The 25,856-nt window shown below is 36.3% G+C and overlaps 1 protein-coding gene across 1 annotated transcript in view; it reads left to right on the forward strand.

Annotated features, from left to right (window-relative positions):
* LOC104910342 (lipoxygenase homology domain-containing protein 1-like) overlaps positions 1–25,856 on the forward strand; it is a 193,812-nt gene that overhangs the window by 163,226 nt on the left and 4,730 nt on the right. Inside the window, 10 exon segments of the mRNA XM_010708935.3 lie at positions 5,430–5,637; positions 7,827–7,886; positions 8,203–8,381; positions 9,316–9,538; positions 13,896–14,050; positions 14,181–14,256; positions 16,013–16,091; positions 16,300–16,582; positions 18,653–18,731; positions 21,611–21,686. Of these exon segments, the coding sequence (XP_010707237.2) occupies positions 5,430–5,637; positions 7,827–7,886; positions 8,203–8,381; positions 9,316–9,538; positions 13,896–14,050; positions 14,181–14,256; positions 16,013–16,091; positions 16,300–16,582; positions 18,653–18,731; positions 21,611–21,686 (1,418 nt within the window).

Raw genomic sequence — 25,856 nt, forward strand, 5'->3', positions numbered from 1 at the left:
AAATGGATAAATCATGATAGCTGTGGGATATCTGAAACCTCAGATTATGCATTCATTGTAATTTGAAGATTTAATTTTTTTCACAAAAAGATTTTCAATGAATTTCCAAATGAGAATTTTGCATAAAAGAAAAAAATTGCTTGCAAAAATGTTTGAATTTATGAGTAAGTTCAGATTTGGCTTTTTATATTTGTACAGAACACAGACTGCAAGATGCTGAGGTCACAGTCAGATGTATTGTTTATTTTTTCACAAAGCTTACTACAATCAGTGTTTGCTATTTCAACTGTTCACCCAATGTTCCCATCTCTAAAGTTTGCGGGTATAGTGGCGTGCATTCAAACACTTTTTTTAGTTTAAACAATGAATGTTATTAATAGTTTCGGATTTTCTACTTGCTTTCTTGATAAAATTTGACTGGAGACAAGCTGATTTTGTGGTTATGGTGGTAAGCTGAACTGGTGATAATCTCCATTTAAGCGGAGGTAGGAATAAGCAAACATTTGAGACAGGCTAGTGCAGTTCTGTTTAGCATAACTGGAAGAGCACATGTAACCTGAGTCTGAAAAGGGAAAATCAGCAAAATACATTTTTTTCTCATTTTTTTCCTTCTACAGGAATGTTCAGACATTTTTCAGACACTTTTCATGCTCTTTCTGATTCAGGTTCAGTGTTACTGGGGCTTTTATTTTGCCTCTCAGTTCTAAAACTGTTATGACTTCAGTGGAATTTCTCCAGATTAACAAGGGAGATCAAAACAATCAGGCAGAAAATCACTAAGTTTTCTAAGCTTAATAGAAATGGTTCTTTATCTAGACACTAACTTCTTTTCCAATAAAATGCTGTTAAAATGATAGTAACATTAGCAATACAGCAAATCACTTGTGCATAAAGGTTGATGAAATTAAGCATATGGTGTGTCTTGACTTGCCATTTTCAGTTCTGCTGGGAATATTATCATTAACCAACCATCGGCTCTCAGTACTGAGTCTATAAAATGATTGGCATTTTTAAAGGTAAATATTGCATAGTGTTTGTTGAAATGTTTCTTCTGTTACAAGAGCTGTTGCAACTGCTACAGACCGATGTGTTGCTAGCACTGACACTGAAAAGTGCTAAATAAAGCCAAACTGGGTTATAGATTACAAGGAAATGTTCAGAACGCAGGTCCAGGGGTGAAAAGAAACAATCAGAGACAATCTGAAAGGAAGTTAGCGACAATTAAACTTCCAGTAGTTTGAAAATGTTGCTGGCACGATTGTTTTTATTCGATGTTTATCTTCCTACCTGAAAAATATGAAAAGCATCAGTTCAGGTTTTGCAAGAGGAACTCTCCTAGGTATGATGCAGGCTCTCACATTGCCTGTCTCAACTTCTCAATCTTGGGGAGTATCTTTCTCCAGGAAGTGTTAGTTAAGAACACTTAGTGGGCTATACATATACAAATAATTTTAAGACTATTCTGAGCAAATTCCACGTAAGACCATCTGAATTAGAAAATATATATTATTATCAATATTTAACATGACATTTCTTCATTCAAATGCAACTTGCTAGTAGTAACTAAAACAAATATTAACATTGTTTTCCCTAAGGTGAGTTTTTAAAGCTTTAATATCCTGTAGGATTATCTATCTTCTGTGTTTTCTCCTCTCTTTTTGCAAAAGAATTAAGCCTGCAGTGACTTAAAAAGTCCTCATTTGTAAATCATGTAAGAGAGAAAGTATTTTCTGACATCCAAGACCTGTTAGTGCAATGCTATGCAAACTGTTGGGCTTGCGTATTCTGATTTGCAAGTAGTTCATCATCTGAAATGAGTCCAGAAATATATTAAATTATTAATAATAATTAAATTAGTTAAAATTATATTGAAATCTCTGTATTTGCAGGTAGCTTGTGAAACGTGGATTAGATTTGGCAACTAAATTCTCTTTGCAAATCAGTCATCTATCTCTAACAATTATAGTTGCTGCTTTTTCCTCTTTTTTCTTTTTGGCTCTTAGCTATAATAAAGCTCATTACATTTTGTATATGTACACAGCAAGACAAAATGTAAACTTTTCTGTGAGATGTGTTTACCTCAGTTGTCACAATTCCCAGTCTAATTAATAGTTTTGTTTTTTTTTTTCAATTTTTAATTTATGACATGGCTGAATTTTCTGCAGATTTTAGCATGAATTTCTGAGTTTTTATATGCTCTAAAATGGGCACATTGACATTGTATGTTGAAAAATGCTGAGGTAGTATGCCTATTGCAAAACAAACTTTGAAATTTTCATGTTTATTCAGCTAAAATATACATCTTTTCCAAGGAAAAATGATGTTTCAAATTTTAACAATATGTAGAAACTGTTATCTGTGGGTGGATTATCCAGGTTAGTAACCCAAAGTATGTACTGTACCTGAGTTACTATCTGCTTTTGGATGGACACTAGGGAGAATGGTGCACAAATTCTCTAGCTGATGCTGTGTGAAGAAATTTCTAGTTTAATAGAATTTAGTAACTGTCAAACTTAGTGCAAATCAGACCCAACTAGGCTACTTTTGGAGACAGCACAAGTTTAAAAATCTGCAGAATATTCTGTGTATATTTCTTCATTTGTAAGCTTCTCTCCTTTCCAAAAGTGGTTCATTGACAGCAGATTTTTTTGGAAGTGGTGGTGGTAGTGTCATTAAATTAGCCATCCTTTGGAGAACTCTCTTGTCTTAAAAAGAATTCTAGTTTAACAAGGATTATAATTTGACAAGAACTTCTTTATCTGCTTCCAATTAAATTATTTTGTATTAATATAAGCATAACTGTTTTCAAGAAGAAATTAGTATTTTTTAAGATAAATTTTCAGACTGTGGGGACTTAGAATGCTTTACTAGCTGAGACAAGAGTCTGTATGCTTCTTTGTCAAGTTTGTCTGTGTTTTTCACTTGTGTTCCGTCTCTGTATATTTTAATACAGTTAATAAGCATTTATATGCTTATATGAGCCTAATGCTGTGTCTTTATCAATACAGATAAAGACAGAATAAAGAAGTGATTGAGCTTATATCACAGTTAAAGAAAATTAACAGTTCAAATTAGTGCTGTTCAGTCATCAAATAAATCCAATAAGTAATAAAATATAATTATGATCTTGACATTTAACTTTACTTTTTTTACTTAACTACGAAAAATATAACGAGGAGGTTCTTTTCTTGCAGTTCTGCAGTCCACCAAGAATTTCAGTCCTTGCAGTGTATGTGCTTTGCTGCTGGAGTACATCCTTATCCTGAAAACTTTAATTTCCTTCTTATGTATTTGCTAATCTAAATTCACCAAGTAGCTGAAGACCTCATCATAAGGCAGAATAGCAATTCAAGTGTTTAACACTTTTTTTCTTAAGATTATTGTCAGCTTGCTGTTCTCATTTTCCTCTTTCATACGACAACACAGCCTGATGGTTAGGCGATGCAGTGTAGTTGTTTTTGAATAACACTGTTTTTCAGTCTAGAAGAAGCTGCTGAGTAATTCAACAACAGGTTGGCAATTATTTTTTAGGGAACTATTAAAGCACACACACACACACACACATAAATGAAAAATGAGGAAAATAGTTAAAGGTATCTCACTAAAAATGGATCAAGAGAAGAAAAAGGCTGAAGTTATTTTGTTGCTTGGGGATCTTTTTTTAAATATGTGCAATATTTTATCTCATGGTGGGTCTCATTCTTGGCAACATTAGGCAAATTATCACAAGCAATTATCACCAAGAGTGGTGAACTTTCTATTTAACATTCATGAGGCTATACCTCATGAACTGGGTACAGTCCTGCCTGGCTCTCCTCCTCCACTCCCCCCCCCACACAGATACAAGACAGACATAGACATACTGGAAAAAGTTCAGTGTGGGGCCACCAATATGATCAAGATACTGCACTGCCTCTCCTGTGAGAAGAAGCTAAGACACCTGGGACTGTTTGGCATGGAAGCGAGGATGCTCACAGGGATCTCAACAATGCCTGTAAATACCTGAAGGAACAGTGCAAAGAATATGGAGCCAGGCTTTTCTCAGGGCGCCCCGTGTCAGAAGAGGCAATAGGCACAAACTGGGACACAGGGGGATTGAGACTATATGATCATTGTGGTCCTTTTCAACCCAGGCCATTCTATGATTCTATGATTCTGTGTTATGAGGGTGATAGACCATTGGCATGGGTTGCCCAGAGAGGTTGTAGAGTCTCCTTTGAGATCTTCACAAGTTGTTTGAATGTGGCTCTGAGCAACATGCTCTGCGTGAGTAAGGGATGGGACCAGATAGACCCAGAGGTCTCACCAGTCTTCTACCAGTCTGTGCGGCTGTGATTAATTTGCAAGCTGGTATTGTTGGTGCCCCAAATCTTTCATCAGTTCTTTACCTGGAACACCTGACCAGGGAACACAGATATATAGTGCAAAGCAAGAGGTCTGCTTTTCTCTCTTGTCTCTCTGAGATCCTTTGAATAATTATTTTTGCCATCTTGTCCTGGCTAAGCAACTTCAAAGTGCATTAGGCTGCAAAGACTTCTCATGATTCAATTAACATTACTGTCATCCAATCACCTTGAGAAAAAGCTTTATATCTTTAAATAGTACTACATATTCCATTGCAAATAACATTCGATTCTACAAGTTATGAACCCTTATAGGAATGCAATGGTCTTTCATAAATGTATAAAGCAAAACATATGAAAGGTTTCTATGCCAAGAAATTAATCTCTTCTTTCCAGCTAAGTAAGTAGATATTAGACCATAATTAGCCAAAATCACATTGAAAAAATTTAATATATAACATCTCTCAATTTTCTTTAGGGATCCTACTTGAGCGTTCTCAATATTTACAAAATTTTGTGGACTTTGTAATCTACAGTGAATGTTAGAACTAATTTAAACTCTTAACTTTCTCTAGCATTTTACTTAAGTTCAATTAATTTTGTTATAACTAGTCTTAAAAATATTAATTCAAATTCGGGACTGTGTTTGCCATTCTTTCTAAAGAGAATAACATGCAATTTCTGAATTCTTCTCATTCCCTGCATTTCATTCCTCAAAAAAGTGCCTTAGGAGGTAGGTATATTTTGCTGAAAATAAGAAGTGTTTATGATGGTTTCGCTGTAAACTTTGAAATGTAAAATTTGGTAATGAAAATCTCTCTGGAAGTGAGCATGAGGAATGGATCGATCCATCTGGGGAGATGGAGGTGTTGTAGCAATAAATTGCAGAGCCACAAATGGAGTCCTGCTTGATGCAGGAGCTTTGAATGCGTCTTTAAACTTGTCATCTCTGGTTCTAGTGGTATTTACTAAACTACTGAAGAAAATAATCCTGATTTTTCTCTCACCTTCGTATTTCAAAATATACTGTTGACTTAGTTTGGTTCTGTTTCAATAGTCATGTCTTTTTTATTCTGAATTTTCCAGGTAGATGTTTTTCAGTTGGAGGCAGTAGATATCGGGACTCTGCAAGATATAGTGGTTGAGAAAGGGAAAGGCTCTGACTGGCTTCTGGAGAAGATTATTGTGAAAGAATTAGCAACTGCTGGGACAGAAACATTGTTTATGGCCCAAACATGGCTAAAAGACAGATGTGATGGGAAAAGATCTGCCTCAGTAACTCTGAATGCCACAGGTTAATACAATCCTCAAACTATCCTTTGCTAAAAAATTCATTCCAAACACAGAATGCAGCTATGTGATTTGCTTCTACAAACAAGTTATGGTTTAAAATATTGCACAATAGAGCATTGTCATTATATAGGAAACATTGTTTTTTTTTGGTACTTTTTAATAACCGCTATTTGCCAGAGGAGAATTTCTGCATTGTTAACCCAGATTTACAGTGGAGTAAATGGCAATAAATTTGGCCTATTCTTTTTACAAAAGGCTGCCTCTCCAAGTTTCACTTCTACTTCACTTTCAAAAACTTTTTTCACCTTCGAATACTTCTGCCCTCCACTTGCTAGACATAATAAAAGTGAGGTAAATAGTAGGGCAAACTATGTATAAAGAATGGAGAAAAGAGTGTTTTACATTATCTGTGCCACAGTGTTAAGGTAGTTTTTGTCAGAAACAGAACATACTTTGGGCTGCTGTCAAGTGGGACCAGCCAGAGAAGATTGCCCAGAACATGTCTAGACAACCACTGAAAGTCTCCAAGGAGGAAGACAACACTATGCTATGGGTATCTGTTCTAGTGCCCAATCAACTTAACAGTAAAGAAGAGTTTCCTAATGTTTAGATACAACCCCTTGTGTTCCCACTGTGTATATGTAACACATATCTAGTTTATATAAGATAATATAATATGGTTTTACTCAAAATTTAAAACAAACAACAAAAAACCTGAACTTTTTTTACTATTTCTACAAGAATACATTGATTTGAGTCTGGTCTTATTGGACATCTTCTTCAATGACCTGGATGAAAGAATAACATGGATCCTCAACAAGCTGATGATAGAAAGCTGGAAAGAGTTGTCAAAGCACCAGAAGGCCATGCTGCCATCCAGCAAGACCGAGATAGGCTGGAGAGTTGGGTGGAGGAGAACCTGATGATGTTCAACAAGAGCTAGTGTAGAGTCCTACACCTGGGGAGGAATAACCACACGCACAGTACAGGTTAGGGGCTGACTTGCTGGAAAGGAGCTATGCAGAGATGGACCTGGGTGTCCTAGTGGACAGCCAACAGTTTACCCTCTTGGCCAAGAAGATCTGCGGCATCCTCGGCCAGCAGGTCAAGGAAGGTGATCCTTCCCCTCTATTCTGTCCTGGTGAGGCCACATCTGGAGTACTGTGTCCAGTTCTGGGCTCCTCAGTTAAAGAAAGATGGAACTACTGGAGACAGTCCAGCAGAGGGATATAGAGATGACTGGGGGGCCTGGAGCATCTCCCTTATGGGGAAAGGCTGGGAGATCAGGGTTTGTTCAGGCTGGAGCAGAAAAGACTGAGAGAAGATCTTATCAATGCTTGTAAATATCTAAATGGAGAGTGCCCAGTGCCAAGTGAGTGAGGCTAGGCTCTCTTTGATGGTGTCCAGCAACAAGACAAGGAGCAACAGGAACAAACTGGAACCCAGCCCTATACAAACACGAGGAAGAACTTCTTTACTGTGAGAGTGACAGAGCAATGGAACAGGTTGTCCAGAGGGGTTGTGGAGTCTCATCTCTGGAGATATTCAAAAACCTCCTGGAACTGTACTGTGCAACCTCAACCTCAAAAGGGAATCTGCTTTAGCAGGAGGTTGGACTAGATATTCTCCAGTCATACCTTCCAACCTCTGTGCTCCAGTAATTCTGTGATTTGGTAGAAGAAAGTTTTCAAGTTTTTTTTTGTTTTGTTTTGTTTGTTTTATTTAATTATATATAATAAATGGCAAATTCAAACCTAGTTGAAAAAAAACTTTCCATCTTTGGTTCAGGCCTCTATCTAATGCGTACAAGCAGTTTTGATCTATACCAAGACCCGCTGAAACCAACAGGAGGAATATCAACCCTGGAAAAGGACAGTACAAATATCCCATTAGTTCTGATTTGTCTGCAGCATGAACTGTATAAATGTTTCAAGTGAAAAACACTTGAATCTTCAGGTTACAACCACTTCACGGTAAAGAGATAACTCTAGAGTCACTTCATTAAGTAGGTGATGTATAGATGTTACTTAGATAGAAAATCACACTGTACACTTCCTATTAAATCTTTAATCTAAATGATGCAATACTTAGTCAATTGCCTCACAAGACATGAATGCACACATTTATTATTATTTGGATACTGTTTTACAAAATTATTAATTTGGTCTTCTATCTTTTTTTTTTAATTAGAAATTCAAGAGCGGAAGAGCACTTCTATCTGTCCTTTAGGAAAAGAGCAAATGAATTCAGGTACAGCTTCCAGGATTGCATCCGCTGTCTTATTCATCAGTTTTGAAGTAATAATGGGAGAATGTTTTCATCACAATATGGCATTATATTTAATGATAGTGACAGTATTTGCCCTTTTGTAGTAGTGGGAAATACCAATATATTAGGAAGCTGATTTGCATACAAATGAAATGCTTATGTAATAACGCTTATATAATAATGTACACTAAGATACATCTTATGAATTTTATTTCAAGTTCTTTGATTAACATATGAAATCAGGAATACCTTTTAATCTTTATTTTCCCATTTTATTTTCTCTATTTTAATTGTTCAGAAGGCAGATGGAGGATTTACTTAACAAAACATCAAGATGAAACAAAAAAAGACTTTGAAAAGTTGTCAGAAAATATATCCAAGTTGGTTATGGTTTTTTATGGAAGCAACGGCAAGTCAAATCCAGTTTCCATGGAAAACAAACTGGAACATCAAGCTAAGAACCAAATAACATATGATGTAAAATAGTACATAGGCTTGTCTGTATTTGCATTTTCTTTAAGTTTCCTCATGCAGAGAGATAATAATGTATATAATGTAAATATTGCAGATTTAAATATTCAAATATATGGAATTTTGAATTGCATTCCAGATTTTTTTTTTTTCAAGTTCACATTGGTCAAGTATATATTTTTTTTTCTGTCAACAAATACTCATAGTTAATAATGCATCTCAATTTACATGACATTAAGTATTTACATGTAAAAATCTCTGCATGATGTAATTTGAATTTGATAGAATAATTACAATGAATGCCCCTGGAGTACAAAGATGGTTTTTCTGTAAGTGTCCACAGTCAGCCAGGTTCTACTGCGTTTGAACCCGTTGAATTTTTGCATCAGGACTGATGCTAATGGGGCTATAAAGTGACTGAAGGAACTGGGGCTGTTTAGTCTGGGAAAAGGAGGCTGAGGGGAGAACTTATTGCTCTCCTCCAGTATCTGAAAGGTGCTTACAGCGAGAGCAGGGTTGGTCTCTTCTCACTGGTGACAGGTGACAGGACGAGGGGAAATGGCCTCAAGTTGCACCAGGGTAAGCTTAGCTTGGATATCAGGAAACACTTCTTTACAGAAAGGGTTGTTAAGCACTGGAATAGGCTCCTCAGGGAGGTGGTTGAGTCACCATCTCTGGATGTGTTTAAAAACCATTTGGATGTGGTGCTCAGGGATATGATTTAGCAGAGGGCTGTTAGAGTTAGGGTAGTATGGTTAGGTTGTGGTTGGACTCAATGATCTTTAAGGTCTTTTCCAACTTGAGCAATTCTATGATTCTATGATTCTACGTCATTGCTGATCCCTTAGGAGAAACTTTCCCTCTTCCTTAAAATTGATTATGCATGTGTCTGTGTATCTTCATTTGTAACTTACAAGGTCTTTTTTTTTTTATTTCCTAGATAAATTTACCATCTGATTTGGGTATGGTTTATAAAGTCAGACTTGGACTCCAGAGTTTGGAAAGCAGCATATCACAGTTGTCTCTTCATCACTTTAAAATGCAGAACACATCAACCCTGGATACCTTTAGTCTCACTATAAATAAAACACTTCCTCTTTCTCTTAATGGAGACAGATGGATTGAATTCCCTGTAGAGTGGCCATTAAAAGAAGCACTTTCTGGTAGGTAAGAACATACATAAAGGAGGTAGAGTGGTCCCGGAAGTTAACATGTCTTGATATTACAGTCTATCAAAACAGAAAATTTTATTGAGTTTATTTAATGATTCATAAGGTCTGGATAAGAATTTAAAATGTGTTAAGGAAAATATTATCAATTCAGCTTAATTCCTGTGTATCGTAAAGTGTGAAGTGCAATACTTATTTTCTTGTACAGAACTTTTATTAAAAGCTATACAGAATAATGTTAAGGTATATTTGTTTCTTGTAGCATCATAATATTTCTATTCTGTGTTTAGTCCTCTGCTGTTCATAGTACTGACATTAACAGCATGATTTTTATAGCATTACTATTTTTATATCTTCCTATTAAGTGATTTTTGTTTGTTTGTATGTTCCAACCAATATTCTTGCAGAAATAATTAAAGAAAAGAAAGCCAGCTCAAAATGACATATAAACATAAGTTTTATCATTACTCTTACGCACTCCAAATACTTATATCTGTTAAAATTAGCCCAACAATTGTCTTTCTTGTTATCTTTATTAAGCAATATAAAAGAAATCCTTTCACCTAAAAACTACCATATCTTCCATACTTTTCTAATGCGATTCTCATTAAATGCTACCACTGGAGAGAATAATTCTCAATAAACATATCAAATACTGATATTTAATGTTAAAATAATTTATGTCTGAGTTTCATGCAGAAAACAAATGAGTAAAGAATAAGTCAGTTATTCTGACTTATTCAGTGATATGGATAAGGTGTTAAATGAATGACTCCAGTACACTTTGGACAGACTTATGACCCAATTTTAATGAGATCTTCATAAATTCTAGCTATAAGCATACAAATAGTAGAATGAATGGTGATTCTTTTCTTTTTTCATATTATTAATGCAAATGAAAATATAAATTTCATATTTTGTGATTTTCACTTGAAGAAAAGACTTGCACGGTATAGATACAAAGTAGGGTGTCATGGCTTTTGTCTCCAATAAGCAGGTTTGAAAAAAAAATAATCCTTCAGATTAGCACAAGCAGAAGACTACCCCTTGCAAAAGACAGATCACTCTCATGCAGCTGTATTGAAGGTAGATGTGGATGCACACAGAAACACAGGCAGTAAGATGCAGTATGGAGGAGAAATAGGCAGAGAGACTGGAGCCCTAATTACTTTAGTTCTTACTCTGGCTCCATCACTGACTTGGTTGAAAAAAACTCACTTCCCTATTTTCTGTGGGTTGGTAAAAAAAAAAACACAGGGAAGGTATAGGTATTATATGATCTATGTGTTTAAGTAAAAGAGAAAACAAATTAAAAGTTCATTGTTGTTGCGTGTGTTTCTTTCCACATATGCTTTAAAAGTCGTCATTGAGGGATTTGTAACCACAAGAAAGAAAAAACTAGGACAATGTGAAACACATTCCCCCAGATCTTTGCCATTTTATGTCCAAGAGCCTTAAGCAGCTCCACAGCAGGTGGCCTGCATGGAGTTCAGAGGAATCTTTTAGAAACAAACCTACTTGAAATTTATGGTGCAAAACAGATATGCTTCTCTGCCAGATTTCTAAATCTAATTTATTTTCTCCTTGGTTTTCTTTTTGTCAGCTGAAAGAAAACCAGTAATGCATTAATTGTAATGAAAAGCAGCTGATCATAATCACCTTAACTAAAAGCTCTGTGCTGTTTAATTTCAGATGCAGTTCAGTATACCATCATTCTTAAAGTGCCTTAGAATTTCATTTCTTGGTGGTTCTTTTTTTTTTATTCTGTACTTGAGACTGTGATGAAGGATATTCCAATGGCTAATTTTAAGCTATCAAAACGCAGCTGATAAAACACAGTGCAAATCCTTGAGAACTGGTGGTGTACCAGCTCACGTGCGCCTTTTGGGTGCATTAATGGGAAGAGGCCTCCAACTGAGTATATACAAAATAGTTCCTCTGTAGCGTACCCTCCTTTGAGATTGCTTACACCTCAACAATCTCTAGAGATGAAGACATGCTCTCACCTTCACTCATGTGGTTGTACAGAAGGTGAATGAACTTTGCAATTCTGTAGCTTTTAAGGCAAAACAATAAACTAATGAAAAGATTAAATAAAAACATATTCTGCTACTTAGAAATAGCAGATTTTTTTCCACAAAATTAAAATAGAGCTATAGTTCACACAGAGATGAAATCATCAGAAATTTATAAAATTAATTTGTCCCACTGAATGTAATTTCTTTTCAGAGATTTCCTCTCATTTTTCCTCCTTCCAGTCTATTATATTCACTACAGATATAAAATCTCATTTGCCCACTTATATGATTGTTTGACCCCACTACCTGAACAAAGACACTTTTAAAGCATTTTAGCCTTCTACCCTTTCCTTCATTGGTTTCCTTCCCTTGTCCTTCTTTGTACAATTTATCCATCAGTTCTATCCATTCTTTAGTTTTGTTAGTCTGGTTCAACTCAAACTTCAGTCAGCTACAGACTGTCAAGGCCATCATAAGCTAATAGATCTTATTTGCCCTGAGCAGCCTCGTCTGAGGCCTCCAGCCACCTCCTTCTGCACATGAGCACAGGACAATCACTTAAAGTCATACCTGAGCTATGCTAGGCGTACACTTGCTTTTATTCCTGTCTCTGGCTCTGTATTCTGAATGGATTTAAAACTTATGTTATGGCCTTGTGTTCAGTTCTGTCTCTGGCCCTTTCTCTGTCCCTTTCTCCTATTGTTCCAAATTGGACCATCAGGATAATTTCTGGGTTCTGTTTCATCTTCTGCCATGTTTGGAACTGTTAATGGCACTGACTGCCATGTACAGACATTGCAGGACTGTTTCCTGGACACGAAGGGCACTGCTTAGCTGGGGTCACTCCTGGATCCAGTCCCATCCTCCCTAATGGAGCAGTCTCACTTGGTTGTCCCTAACTCTGACCCTCAAAGTGAGTCTCCTGAATGCCATCCTAGCTTCACATCTCAGGTTTGAGATCTGCGAGTTTGTGTCAAAGCAGAGGTCAAGTATAATAAAATTAGATCACTTATAAAATCAGAGATACAGCCAAAAATAACATTATCCAGATTTCTTTCTTCTGTGTAGTGACCTAGTGATTGCATTGCATTGTTTCCCTGACCAAGCATAGTTTTTCTTCTCCTCATTCTTTATCTTGTTTGAAACAGTACCATATCCCATTCAGTCATTGTATTTCATCTTTTCTCCAATATCCTACCATGTCATGATTTATTATCACTTTGGCAGCATCAATTTTTTATTTCCATTTTAAACTTAGCTCTATCCTGGGCTTTTTGTAAGCTTTACCTTTCCAGATAAAACTGTATACCTCTCTGGCACTTAGGATTTATTTCCATGCACTTGCTCAATTACAGTATGCATGCATCAAGAGTCTGTTCTCTCCCTATTACTGATGCTGGGGAATCAAGACAAGTGCTGGTTCTTGTTCTGTACTCAGTATTTAGATGATCATTAGGTCTGAAAGCTGATAACAACATCCTGCTATTTGCTATATCTGTACTTTGTCTTCTTGACTTCCAAATGGTGCAAATAGTCTGCAAATACTCACTGCCCTTATCTTAGCTTTTAGCCATTTTCTGCAGAAACCTCTGCAAGGCCAAGATTCATCTCCTTCCACTAAGGTGTCTATAGGAATACAAAGGAGAAGATAGATATATGATTAAAAGATTCAGAATGCTCACATAATTTGATGCTGTGAATAAAATGCAAACAAATGAACACAAACAGATGCTCTGTGAATGTATTTGCTTCAACGGTGTTCAGATGTTCTTATCTTGTCCTCAATTAAGTAAATGTTATAACCACTGTGTAAATCATGATCTGCCCAAACTTATGAGTGCCAACTTCTGTCAGGATAGATTTGTCTTCTTGGGCTCAATCTGTTGTCAGAGGATGTACTCCTCTACAATGAAATTCAAAATAGGAATTCAGATGTTGTGAACTATATCCAAGAAGCTTTTCTCCTCATCTCTTAGGTGATGAAATCTGAAGAACTTATCTCCCCAGCTAAATTTTGTCTTTGCAAAGATCCCCAAAGTGATTTTTATGTTTGGAACTCATTAAGATTTTATCTATTAGGCATTTGCCATTTAAAAGAAACAGGTAAATAACTGTGGTAATTTATCCTTTGTCTCTCATTTAAAGATGTTAGAACACTAGTGTTCAAGATATTTAAAGGACAAAATTACGGAAAAATATGGAGAAAAATGAATTTTATTATAATTGTCAAGTGTCATTTTTTATTTAACCTGACTGCACATTGCGATGTTGTAAAATAGCTGGGCAAGATTGTGGAATGGTATTAACATGACTCTTTCTGCTTAATATTGCAGTGGTTACGTATCATCTAACAGTATTTTCTAGAAATATACTGACTGACAGAAGCGTAGTGCATATGACTGCGTGTATATATGGTACTTATGGTGACACAGGGGACAGATCCCTTCTCTGGTCATTGCAGAATGTCCAGCAGGGAGATGACAATGAGGTACTCTACCTTAAATTACTCTAAAATTTAGCATTTAATTTGTTCTTGTACTTCCTATACATGCTTTTCAGGTCTTATACACTTAGTACAATATGGTTTAAGATTGTAACATTGAATGCTTTTATTTTAGTCATTTCTTGTTATCATGGATGCTGTTGAACTGGGAGAAGTGGACAAAGTTGTTCTCGTAATCAGCAGTAAGAAAGGTAACGTACTTTTGCTCTCTGAAGCTAGTGACGTGAATCACACAGTTTACCTCCTGTTAAAGGCAACACAATCACTGTGATTAGTTTACTTTTGCTATGTTTTAAAAATAATAATATTTTATAATGAAAAATCTTACATTTTGATGCATTAAAATCCTTGGTTCTGAAACCTGTATCATTAGTCATTAAGAAAGTAAACTATTCCTTTACGTACAAGAAAGAAAAACAGAAGATAAATAATTATATTCTTCTATTAATACATGGTATAAGAAAATAATTCTGACTTAAGAAACTGGTATTGTTCAGTTGTCCTGCGATAGTTATTTTTGTTGTTTTCCTCGCCTGTTCTATTTTCTTGCTGTAACATCATGAAGGGGTTTTTACCTCTTTTAGGCAAACAGTAGTTTTGCCATCAGATTCCTTTAAAATTACCAAAACTTTCACTCTTCTGTGCCTCATTTGTAGGATGGCAATCATACCATTAAGGAGTATTTTCTATAAATGTTTTCAAGTATTTCTGTAAAATATTTTCAAGTCCATTAATGAAAATTGCTATATAATTGCAAATTGTTACTTATTATGTATTACAGTGGACCATTTTCAGACGGCTTTCCTGAAAAGCAAGGGTTATACACTTCTATTTTCTCTGTCTTGTTAGCCTATCTGTTGGCTCCTCATAGTAATATTTTAAACTCACCACCTAGTTTCAGCCAAATTTGAAAAATGTATATAATCATCAAAGAGATTTGGGCAGTAAGCATGTACATACTGACTGGGTAGCCAACATGATCTGCTCAGCTTCTGGATGCTTCAGTAGAGGCATGATGCGAAGCTAGTATATTATAGTGGGAAAGGGGAGGATGGGGATAGCCCCTTTGAACAAAAAATCCTCAAGATCAAAAGCTCTTTAGTGAATGAATTCAGGTGTGACCAGTGTGGTCAGCTCAGATGGTGTGGTTTTTTTTTATTTATTTATGCCACTTTCACAATCTGAGCTAATTTTTCAGATCAGATGGCTCTTTCCTCGCTACATGCATGGTCTGAGATCCCTGAGCTTCTGATCATCTCCATGATCTATCTGGGCAGGTCATGAGTGCTACACCATGTCCTGAATTCCTCTCCAAGAGCCTGATACTATTAGACTCCTACTGATATAATTAAAGGGACTTGGACCACACCAGAAGACATTGGGATTCAGTTTGCTTAAGAGTGCTGCGTGGACAAATAATACCAAAAAAAAAAAAAGAGAAAGCAAGTAGTCTTCACAACTATCCCCCAACAGAAAATTCAAAATATCAATTCAAACAGCAGTTTTTCTCATATAGCAGAGATATACAAAAAGTTGAACTTCCTTCATACTTACCATTCAGTAAATCTTTGTGCTGTTGTGGTACAGAGTTCTAACTCTTGTCAAACAAGGAGGAAATATCAGACACATATTCCTGCTCTCCCTCTTCTAATGAACCTGAGTCATGCTGAATCTGTTCTTCCAAGTGTGGTAAAGACATCAATCCTTTACTTCACAAAGACAAAGAAAATGCTTACTCTTAAGTTTCTAAGTAGAGGTTTTAAATAGGAACAAAATAATGGATGTTGGGACAGTACCAGGATCTTATAGACAATTGTTATTATAAATAAATTAACAAATTATATTTTAATGTAGTATGAAACACACTGTTACATAATTATCAGACTCTATCTAATTCCAAGATGTGCAGTAAAACATTATAGCTATATTTTATTTGCTTCTTTGTAGACTGCAAACTGGACATTAAAAAATTGCAATTGAAAGAATCTGTAAGAGATCATCCTATCTACGTATTTGAAGTGAATGAGTAAGTATCATATGTAAAGCTAATCATTTTATAGCATAATATTTGAAAACAGTAAGGAGGCACTGGATTAAACTGACCATCATGAAGTGAGTGAGTCAGTGTATAGTATTTTGAAAGTCCATCTTCAACTGTTCCATATAAACTCATAGGGTTTTTTATTTAACATATGGTTTACTTACTACAAAAAATTATGGGTTTTGTTTTGCAGAGCATTTTCTGTGGATCCAAATAAGCCAGAAATACAGAGAGAAATCCCAGTATCTTTTGTCATTGGAGGAGACAAACAAAAGAATGGTATAAATGACTTAAATAAAGAAGGAAGTCAAGAAGGAAATCAGACAGAGTATACTATCAAAGTATACACAGGTCACAAAATGGGGGCAGGAACTGATGCCAATGTGCATATTGTTTTATTTGGGAATGAAGACAAATCTGAAGTGTTTCACCTCTCTCAGTCACTGGAGCATCAAGATCCCTTTGAAAAAGGAATGGTGAGCATAAAGGTTTCTATCAATTTCTAGATTGAGAAAGTAAATATGAAATCTGTGCATGAGCTTATAAAACTTCAAGCATTTATCCTGATTTTCTCATCACTACATGAGATATGGTCTCAGCTATCTCTATGTTTAGCCTTTTCTCCAGAGTAACCAAGGAACACTTCACTCTGTTGTGTCTAGCTGACTGTATTGCTGTTCTCATAGTCTTATACACGTCCTTATATTGATTACACTTATCTGCCCGGTCACATTTCCTTGTTCTGAAATGCACAACATGCACTGCCTGTGCATGTGCAAATATATGTGTAATATTCCTTGCTGTTACACAAACTTTGAATATTATGCTTGAGAATATATCAGTCTCTTGCATCCCATCATTTTACTTTGCCATGGAAACTAATGCAGAGAGCCTCGCTGAATGCATAAGCCTACAGCCAGACAAAATGGAACCACGCATGCCAACCTGATGTTGATATCCATCATACTTAGAATATTCAGAGACTTATAGTTCAGATCCAAATATATTCACAAGAGTGCTGATTCTCTGCAAGACATCCTAGTTCCTCAACAGAATGCTCTCATCTTTGTAATAAACATGTTAATTTGGCAGAGGAATTCCTCCATTTCCTTATCATCTGTGCAATGCAGTATAATGATGGTTACCCTTACGTAGCAAGAAACAAATACATTTCCCATACCTTTCTTCTTTAAAACTTCCATTACAATATATTCCTTGTTAGATCTACTTCGTTATTTCCAGCAATACTGAGCATCTTTTTATGTGCAATTTATTTCAAGTTTTTTTTCAGCTAGGATGTCTGTGGATATCTTCTAAAAGGTCTTTATCATGTATTGTTTTTCATACTGAGAAGATTATGAAGCTACTTAGCTCCCCCTCTACTCTGCTCTTGTGAGGCCCCATCTGGAGTACTGTGTCCAGGTCTAGAGCCCCCAGTGCAAAAAAGACAGGGAGCTGTTGGAGAGTGTCCAGAGGAGGGCCACGAAGATGATCAGGGGACTGGAGCACCTGTCCTATGAAGACAGGCTGAGGGAGCTGGGCTTGTTCAGCCTGGAGAAAAGAAGGCTGCGAGGTGACCTCATTGCAGCCTTTCAGTACCTAAAGAGAGTACCTAAACAGGAGGGGAATCAACTCTTTGAAAGGGTTGATAACTGCAGGACAAGGGGAAATGGTTTTAAGTTGAAGTAGGGGAAATTCTTTACAGGGAGAGTAGTGAGGTGCTGGAAAAGGCTGCCCAGAGGTTGTGGATGCCCCATCTCTGGAGGTATTCAAGGCCAGGTTGGATGGGGCCCTGGGCAGCCTGGTCTAGTATTAAACATGGAGCTTGGTGGCCCTGCATGTGGCAGGGCAGTTGGAGCTTCATGATCCTTGAGGTCCCTTCCAACCCTGTCCATTCTGTGATTCTGTGATACTTACCTGTAGGTAGGAGTGAGCAAAAGAGCATCTTGTCTAGTAGCACACTGGAGGTATCACTGTTCTTTGAAAAAAAGATTAGATACACAGAAATTGCATTGTTAGCTAATTAGCAATTTAGCTAAGTCAATGTGAGCCAGTGACATTTTTAAGGAATGCCTTATGAAAAAGGGATCTTATTATTTTTCTTTTTTAAAATCTGTAGTATGAAACAAGGGAATATTTTAAATGAAATATCTGGTAGATATAATGCTACATTGTGTAAAAGCCTTTATTTTTTGCATTCTTGAACATATATTTATGTACTGTAAACTGACAAGATTATAGAAGACATTGCATCAATTGAAAATTCATGATATCTAGCAAAAATACTTTTCTGTTATATGAAAGTCAGGAAAGAGATAATGATTCTCCTACTTAAGTTCAAAAGCAGATCTTTCAGGTTTAAACTGAGAACTAGTAGGAGCAAATCTCTGCCAAAAGTCTAAGGAAAATAAATCATACCAGATGTCATCCATCTATTTTGAACTGATATTTTTGCATTTGATTTAGATTTGAAGCTGACCTAAATTAAAGTATAAATTTCCAAAAATTTATGTATTATTTTTAGTAACTGTTTTTCAATATTAAAGGTTGATACTTTCAAGATTAAGACTAAAAAATTAGGAAGCCTACGTTCGATTGAAATTGGTCATGATGGAAAAGGATTTGGTAAGTATACTACATGTGTTCTCTAAGCTTGTAAAAATCTTCTGCTTGAAGACTTGCCTGACATTTGGACAGGCCTTTGAAGTCATGCTACTGCTACTGCTAGTTAATATGAATCTGTATACAAACAAGGTCAGTTTGACTTCTCTTGCTTACACTACCTCTGTTCCTATCGGATTTCCCTTGATTTTATCTTTGCTTTTTTCTATCAGAGATCTAGTTAGTACATAACTCTGAAGGTTTTATACTTCAATCATTGCTCAGCCAAAGTTTTTATTAGATGTATTGAATAACATAAGACTGCCTTGACACATGGCTTTTCTTCTTGTAAAAGTTAAACTATAAGGAAAACACTGTAGTGCATCAGATCAAACAATGTACAAATCAAATCACGATGACAAAAACTGTTTCCTGATGCATTGCATTCCATATAATATCTAATGCTGAATTTTATCAAAACATGAGATAGGACATCACAGCATGAAATATTTTAAACACTTAGTGGCTTTATGGAAAACAAACAAACAAACAGACAAACAAAAAACAATGAACAAACTTTGGAGATACAAGTATTTGAGTAGAATTTCCAGTTAGTGTACAGCTTGAGTCAAAAAGGTCTCATTGTATTGAGATATTCTAGTCAAATGAACTAAACTTATCTGATAAAAAAGAAATGTATTTAGGTTTTAAAAAAATCAACACCCTTATTTATGGAATGGCAAGAGTTTATCATACCTAGAACGAACCAAGCAAAATTCTGTTAGTGGCAAATGTAGGCAAAAGTTGAACAGTATTTTTCTAACTACCCAATCATGTCAAACATGTGATGGTACTGAAAACTCAAAAAGTATATAATCCATTGAAATAAGATAGGCCTGCTGACTTTCATTTTATTACTATTAGCTGCTGTATACAAATCAGTTTAACACCAGGGAATTCTACATCAGCAGGCTTTTGGTGCTCTGAGAGTTGCACAGAAATCTGTAGAGTAAATGCAGGTTAAACTCTATTTCCTGGATCCCAAACCATCAATATTACCTTTCCTCCCTATATCTTGATAAACATAGTATAGTTGTAAAGACTGCCTTCCTAGCAGGTGTGTGGTAATTCATGTTAAATCCATTTCTTCCTTCCTCTGTTTTCTTCTCTGAAATTGTCTCCAAATATCCTTTGTCACATCAGCTGTTATCTGCACAAGCTTCCACAAAAGTAGCAATTCTTTGAAATGTTATGTGTGTTTGCTAATCTTTCCTATCTGTTTCTGGATTTCTTCATACCTGGAGCTTTCAGTGAGGTCTGCTGGAGTTTTGTCAATACAGGGTAAAGCATAAGCTTATAAACTTTTCAAGAGAGCAAACATAGCTTAATATTTGTTTATAAAGTGCTGTGTAAATCTGAGAGACTGTAAAATTTTATTGCTAATAATCTTGACTCTGAATTACGGAGATTTCATGAAAGGTCATATATTCCAAGTAGAGTCTATGATATATTAAAGCATTCACAAAATTTCATTAAAGAAGTTCCGAAAATACTTTGCAATTTCAATAAATGACTCCTGTGAATTGAAGATAAAAAACCTGGGCACCTTTACGACCTAGTTATTCTAGATAGTTGTTTGAAAAAGTCCATGGAAATTGAGAAATGTTGCTAAGCCTTTACGTTTATCTAAGTTGGTACAGTATGAAAATATTTTTACGTTATATTTTTAGCTTACTTAGAAATAAAATTATTTTGGTTGTTAGCCTATATGAATTTTTCTCTAAATATGTGAATATGAAAATCTCTACGATATGCAAAGAATACCAAAATGTTTTCAGCTGCTAGCAATTTCAGTGTGATTCTAATTACTTTTTAAATGTTGTTATTAAGCATTTGCATTGGCAAACACAACGAAAGACATCAGCATAATCTCTGCATTTCAGTATAATAAAACTTTATTTAAAAAAAAATCATATTTAAATGTTGCATGAAATAAAAAGCTTTAGCACAAGAATGATGGCATTTTTTCAACCAACAAAATAGTTGGCTGTACTAGAGTGTTAAATACTTTCTTAAAGCCAGAACAGATAGAAACGTTGGCCTTAATGGAGATGCTCTTCTGAATCACTGCTACCCAAGAAATGTGAACTTGAGAATCATTCTACAACAGATACAAAGAGCACAATTACACTATTTGATAGAGCAAATTCTCAGATACAAAAGACTAGTTTTTAACATTGTCATCACGGTCAGCTATGCATTTTCACCAGCAATGAACAAGAATCTGAATGCTGTGCTCATAAAAATCTGCACCAGTGGAGGTGACCCACTGTCACTGTCCCCACTCCTGAAACACACCACCCACTGCTTCACCATGCTCACATCCACTGCTTGGTCTCCATAAATGTTCAACAAGTGTTGATGAATGTCAGTGGGTGCCATTTTTTCCACACGGAAGAATTCAATGACACATCTTTGCTTCACACACACTTCCATGTCTTGACACCATTTTGCCAATCTGCCCTTCTATTTCAGACTATAGAAAAAGGTAAAATGGGATTTCAAGAATGTATCCAATATTGCCATGCACTGTTTCATTTGTCTTATACTGTCTCCATTCAGTGTGGAAAAATGAGTTAAGTTGTAACAAAAAGTTTCCTTTATGTTTTCTGTCAAAATCATCACAGACTTCCTCTGTAAAACTGTAAGAATTTGTTTTTCATTTGAATTATCCACATTTCAGTTGTATTACTGATAATGGGTACATTCAAAAGTATTGAACCACACAGATTTGGAAATGAAATGAGAAACCTTCCTTCTGCTTTATTTGTGTTTTAGATATATTTTGTATATATAAATATATATATATATATATATGTATTTCTTTTTTCTTTGCTTCAAAGCAAGTGGCTGGTTTCTGGAAAAAGTAGAAATCATGGATGCATCCAGGAATTCAGTGTATTGCTTCAACTGTAACAGGTCAGTAGATCAGTTCACTGTTACTCCGTAGGTGCTGTTTTCTTCATCATAATAACAACTACCAGACTTTTTAGTCTCTCAGTTGTCTCTTTTCAGATTTCCTAAAGCAGTAAGATTTTTTGAAACTATGCTGTGTTTCTGTCAGTCCATCCTCAGTAACTTTTGAACTTTTTGTTTCATTTAAATTTGTCAGAATATACAGAGGAAGACATTATGTTTTTCCAAGTTATTAAAGCTGGGTGGCTGTATAGGAGTGAGGCACAATTTTTGCTGAGAGAATAGCATGCCATTTTCAAGAGGTAAAAGCTGTCTGGAGAACCATTACATAAGCATTGGCACACATGTAGCCTATCATGTCATATGTACATAAACATGAGATGGAATTAGAAATACGAGCTGGTGGGTAGATGATAAGCTGTGGCAGATAACAAATCTAGAGAAAAAGCAGTGGATTTTAGGTTGTTGGGGTTTTCTTTTTGCACAAAAGCGACACTAAAATCCTTCTGTTTCAATATCAATATGGGTCTAAGATATAATAGACCATCGGCTATCTAAGTGGAACATGATTAAGATTTACAAAAAAAAAAAAGAAAAGAACTTTTAAAAATGTATTAATAATCTAAATACAGGAATTTATTCAGATAAAGAGTTGTTAGTGTAAAGAGATTCTAATATACAAAAAGAAAATCCACTTTGGTTTCTAGTGTCAAACTGAAACAATACACTTTCAGAACTTAGAGATCAAACTGAAAGGTATATTTGGAGAGACTATCCACTAGAGTATACAGTTTACAGCTTAAAACATTTCAGAGTAAACAACAGAAGCAAAGGCATTTATGTCTTTCTAAGTGTAAAATAAAATTTTAATTCATCTTGAGAGCAGACAAGTATTGAGACTTACAAAACCTTTATACTTAGGTTAAGAGATGTTGCCTGATGATCTGAAAACAAAAATAGTAGGCAAGAATATTTAATTTAATGGTTCTGAAGTTCTACAATCTTGGCAATTCCTGGAAGTCAAATCCAACCCTGAATATTTCTTTTTGTTTACAGTAGCTGCAAACTCTCGGTACCTGAGAGTGCCTGGACTGCAGCTCACAAGGGCCAGCTTTACGAAAATGATTAATGTCACACAGTATCTCAAAGCATATCTGTGTACAGCACTGCACTAAAATTTGCGTGTATGTTCCATAAATCTTCTTCCAAAAACATGTTCTACTACTATCTAATCTTCTAGATACATAAATTTAGGCAAGTGAACATGAGCAGAATTTCTTAGATTGCAATATCAGTTGTGCAATAATCTGTGAAGAGAATTTACAGTTGATTTCACAGAAACATGAATGGTTGGTAGGGACCTTGGAAGGTCATCTTTAACAACCAGTGTTGAATGGAGGTGAAGACTCACCTCCTGCAACCTACCAACTTACTTACCCTTACAATGCAGCCCAAGATGCTGTTGGGTTTTTTTTGTTTGTTTGTTTGTTTTCTGCAAGAGTACATTATTGTCTCATGTTCCACCATGTCATCTAGAACTGCTATTAGAACTGCTATTCTTTGCATTCCAGATAGAAAACTGGGATTGACAGACACAGACTGACTATACAGGCTACTGAATAGGACATTTACCTGGAACCTTTGTGGGTTAGAGTCCAGTTCTCACCTTAATGAATCCATACTTATTCAAAATAAATAAAACAATTTCTGTAGAAGTTAGAAGACCCGATGTAGAGTGTTCACTGGCCCAGAAGCTATGGTCCACTCCTAGGATATAGAAAGCTATAAGTACATGTCCCTGTACCAGCTCACACAAGATGCTTTTCATGTCAAAGCCTACTGGGTTAAAAAAAAAAGAAAAAAAGAAAAAAAGACAACTCTGGTATAAATGCTGACTCCAAAATGTATTCATACTGAGAATTCTGAAAGGAGCTGTGCATCCTTTCCTAACTTGGGATTTTATCTGCCAAGATTAGTTGCGTTGCAGCCTGGAACTGTTTGGTTTCAAATGTATTTCCCAGCTGTTCAATTGTGCAACTTCAGATGTGAGCTATGTTAATGCTATACCAGCTGGGAATCCCTCCCATTCTCACTACTTGATCGTAATGACATCAGCTAGTCTGGCACAAGCCTTGCAAAAGTGCTAGAAGCATAAAAATGTTTGGAAAACCTCTTTGGAAATGAGTACAATTGCCTTCATGGTTCCAGTTAACCAGTCTGCCTGAGCTCAGGTCTGTTTCTCATACAGTCAGTGGTAAAAATTACGTACGCTTATGGAGAAAGAATCCACTGTAAGTCCCAGTATTTTCTTAGCCAACCAGGAGGCATTAGAAATATGGAGTATACAGACAATAACTTGCTAAAACAGGACATATTTCCTTACTCTAAAATATCCTAATTTTCCCTACTCCGTGAAAAAATTTACTTGTCACCTGTTGTTAAGCAACATAGATATTAAATATAGGTATCTTTGCTTAATATATTTATACAGTTCCTTTTAAACCATGCATGTATGGATACTAAAATGATCACTCTCTTCATCATGTTGGTTACTCCTTATAAGTCAGTGTTGAAACTCTTAATCCAAAAGTGAAAAAGCAGGCTTTTATTATTTGTTTCTTTGATAAGTTTTGTGTATACTGTATCTATACAGTATAGATAAAGTGGAAGCTATCAGCTCCAGTCCAGAATATGCATATTCTGGAACAGAATGGGGGATCATGCTGTGCAGGAGAGTTCCTGCATGGAGTAACCCAAGAGAGAGCTGCCAGGAGCCAGCAACCCTCACCAGAGAGATTGAAGGGATGTAGGCAGAGCCCAGACTCCGAATTACGGAGATCTCCAGAGCCTGGAAGACTCCACAGGGTCTGAGGGCAGAAGTGGGTGTTTGTCACAGGTGCATGGGTGCCCAGCTCAGTGCACTTTCTGAGCAAGTTGCCGTGTTGTGAGAGGAGCTCACCAGGCAGTATACTATCCAGGAATCCAAGTGAGAGATTGATGCATCGTATCATGGTATTGTTCACTGACATGTACTGAGTGACAGCCCTGTATTAAAGTCCCTGCAAGGGAAAGGTAAGCTGGCTTACAGCCCTGAGATGGTAAATTTGACTGACTTGTTAGACAAGAGAGACAGGAGCTTTGTTTCTGTTCAAAGCAGAAGGAGGAGTCTCCCCCCTAGCTCCCCCAAGTGCTCCTACACAGCAGTTGGTCCAACCAACCAGTACTACCAAAAAAGGTGATTGGTGTTAGTAATTGGAAATTCCTTGCTGAGAAGCACATTTGCCATCTGTACAATCTAGTGTGCTGCCTGCTAGGGGGCCTGCATTCATGATATCACAAGAAGACTACTGTCCCTGGTCAAGCTGTAGAACTGCTATCCATTCCTACTCTTTTGAGTCAGATTGGATGAGATTGCTTAGAGGAGATGACAAAATATCTAAAGGGACTTTAAGTCCCTCAGAATGGTGGTGAAGGAATCAGGAGCACAGACAGTGCTCTTCTCTATCCTCTCAGTTGGAGACTGGGACACATGCAGAAGGGTACAAGCGGGTCTTATGAATGATTGGCTCTATGGATTGTGTCATACTCAGGGTTTTGGGTTCTAAGATCTCAAACTCACCCTCAAGGAACTGGGAATGCTGATGTTGGATGAGAAGCAGCTGACCAGAAGGGGCAAGAACACTTTCATCAGCAAGCTGGCTTGGACTGTTAGCAGAGCTTTAAACTAGATTCAGCAGAGGAAGGAGATGTACTTCTCAGTGACAAAGAAGAAAAAGGGAGTATTGTCACTTCAAGAAGCAACAGGGAAATGCCTGTGAATTGTCTCAGAGGGATAAAGGAGGACTCCTCTAGGAAGGCAATGTGGCCAATAGCTCTGCTGAAGCTATTGTCTTTACACCAATATACACAGCTAGGAAAACAACCAGGAGAAGCTGGAAACCATGGTGCAATACAAAATCTGTCACTTAATCACTATCAAGGAAACATGATGGGATGAGTCACACAACTGGAACACTGCTATCAAGGGCTACAAGCTTTTTAGAGGAAACAGGCAGGGAAGAAGGGGCAGAGGTGTTGCCTTATATGTTAAGAAATGGATAGGTTGCAAAGAGCTGTCTATGAGAAACAGCCATGATCAGGCTAAAAGCTTGTGAGTTAAAATTAGAGATTGGT

This window comes from Meleagris gallopavo, chromosome 3, assembly GCF_000146605.3.
Source record: "Meleagris gallopavo isolate NT-WF06-2002-E0010 breed Aviagen turkey brand Nicholas breeding stock chromosome 3, Turkey_5.1, whole genome shotgun sequence".
NCBI classification, from domain to species: Eukaryota; Metazoa; Chordata; class Aves; order Galliformes; family Phasianidae; genus Meleagris; species Meleagris gallopavo.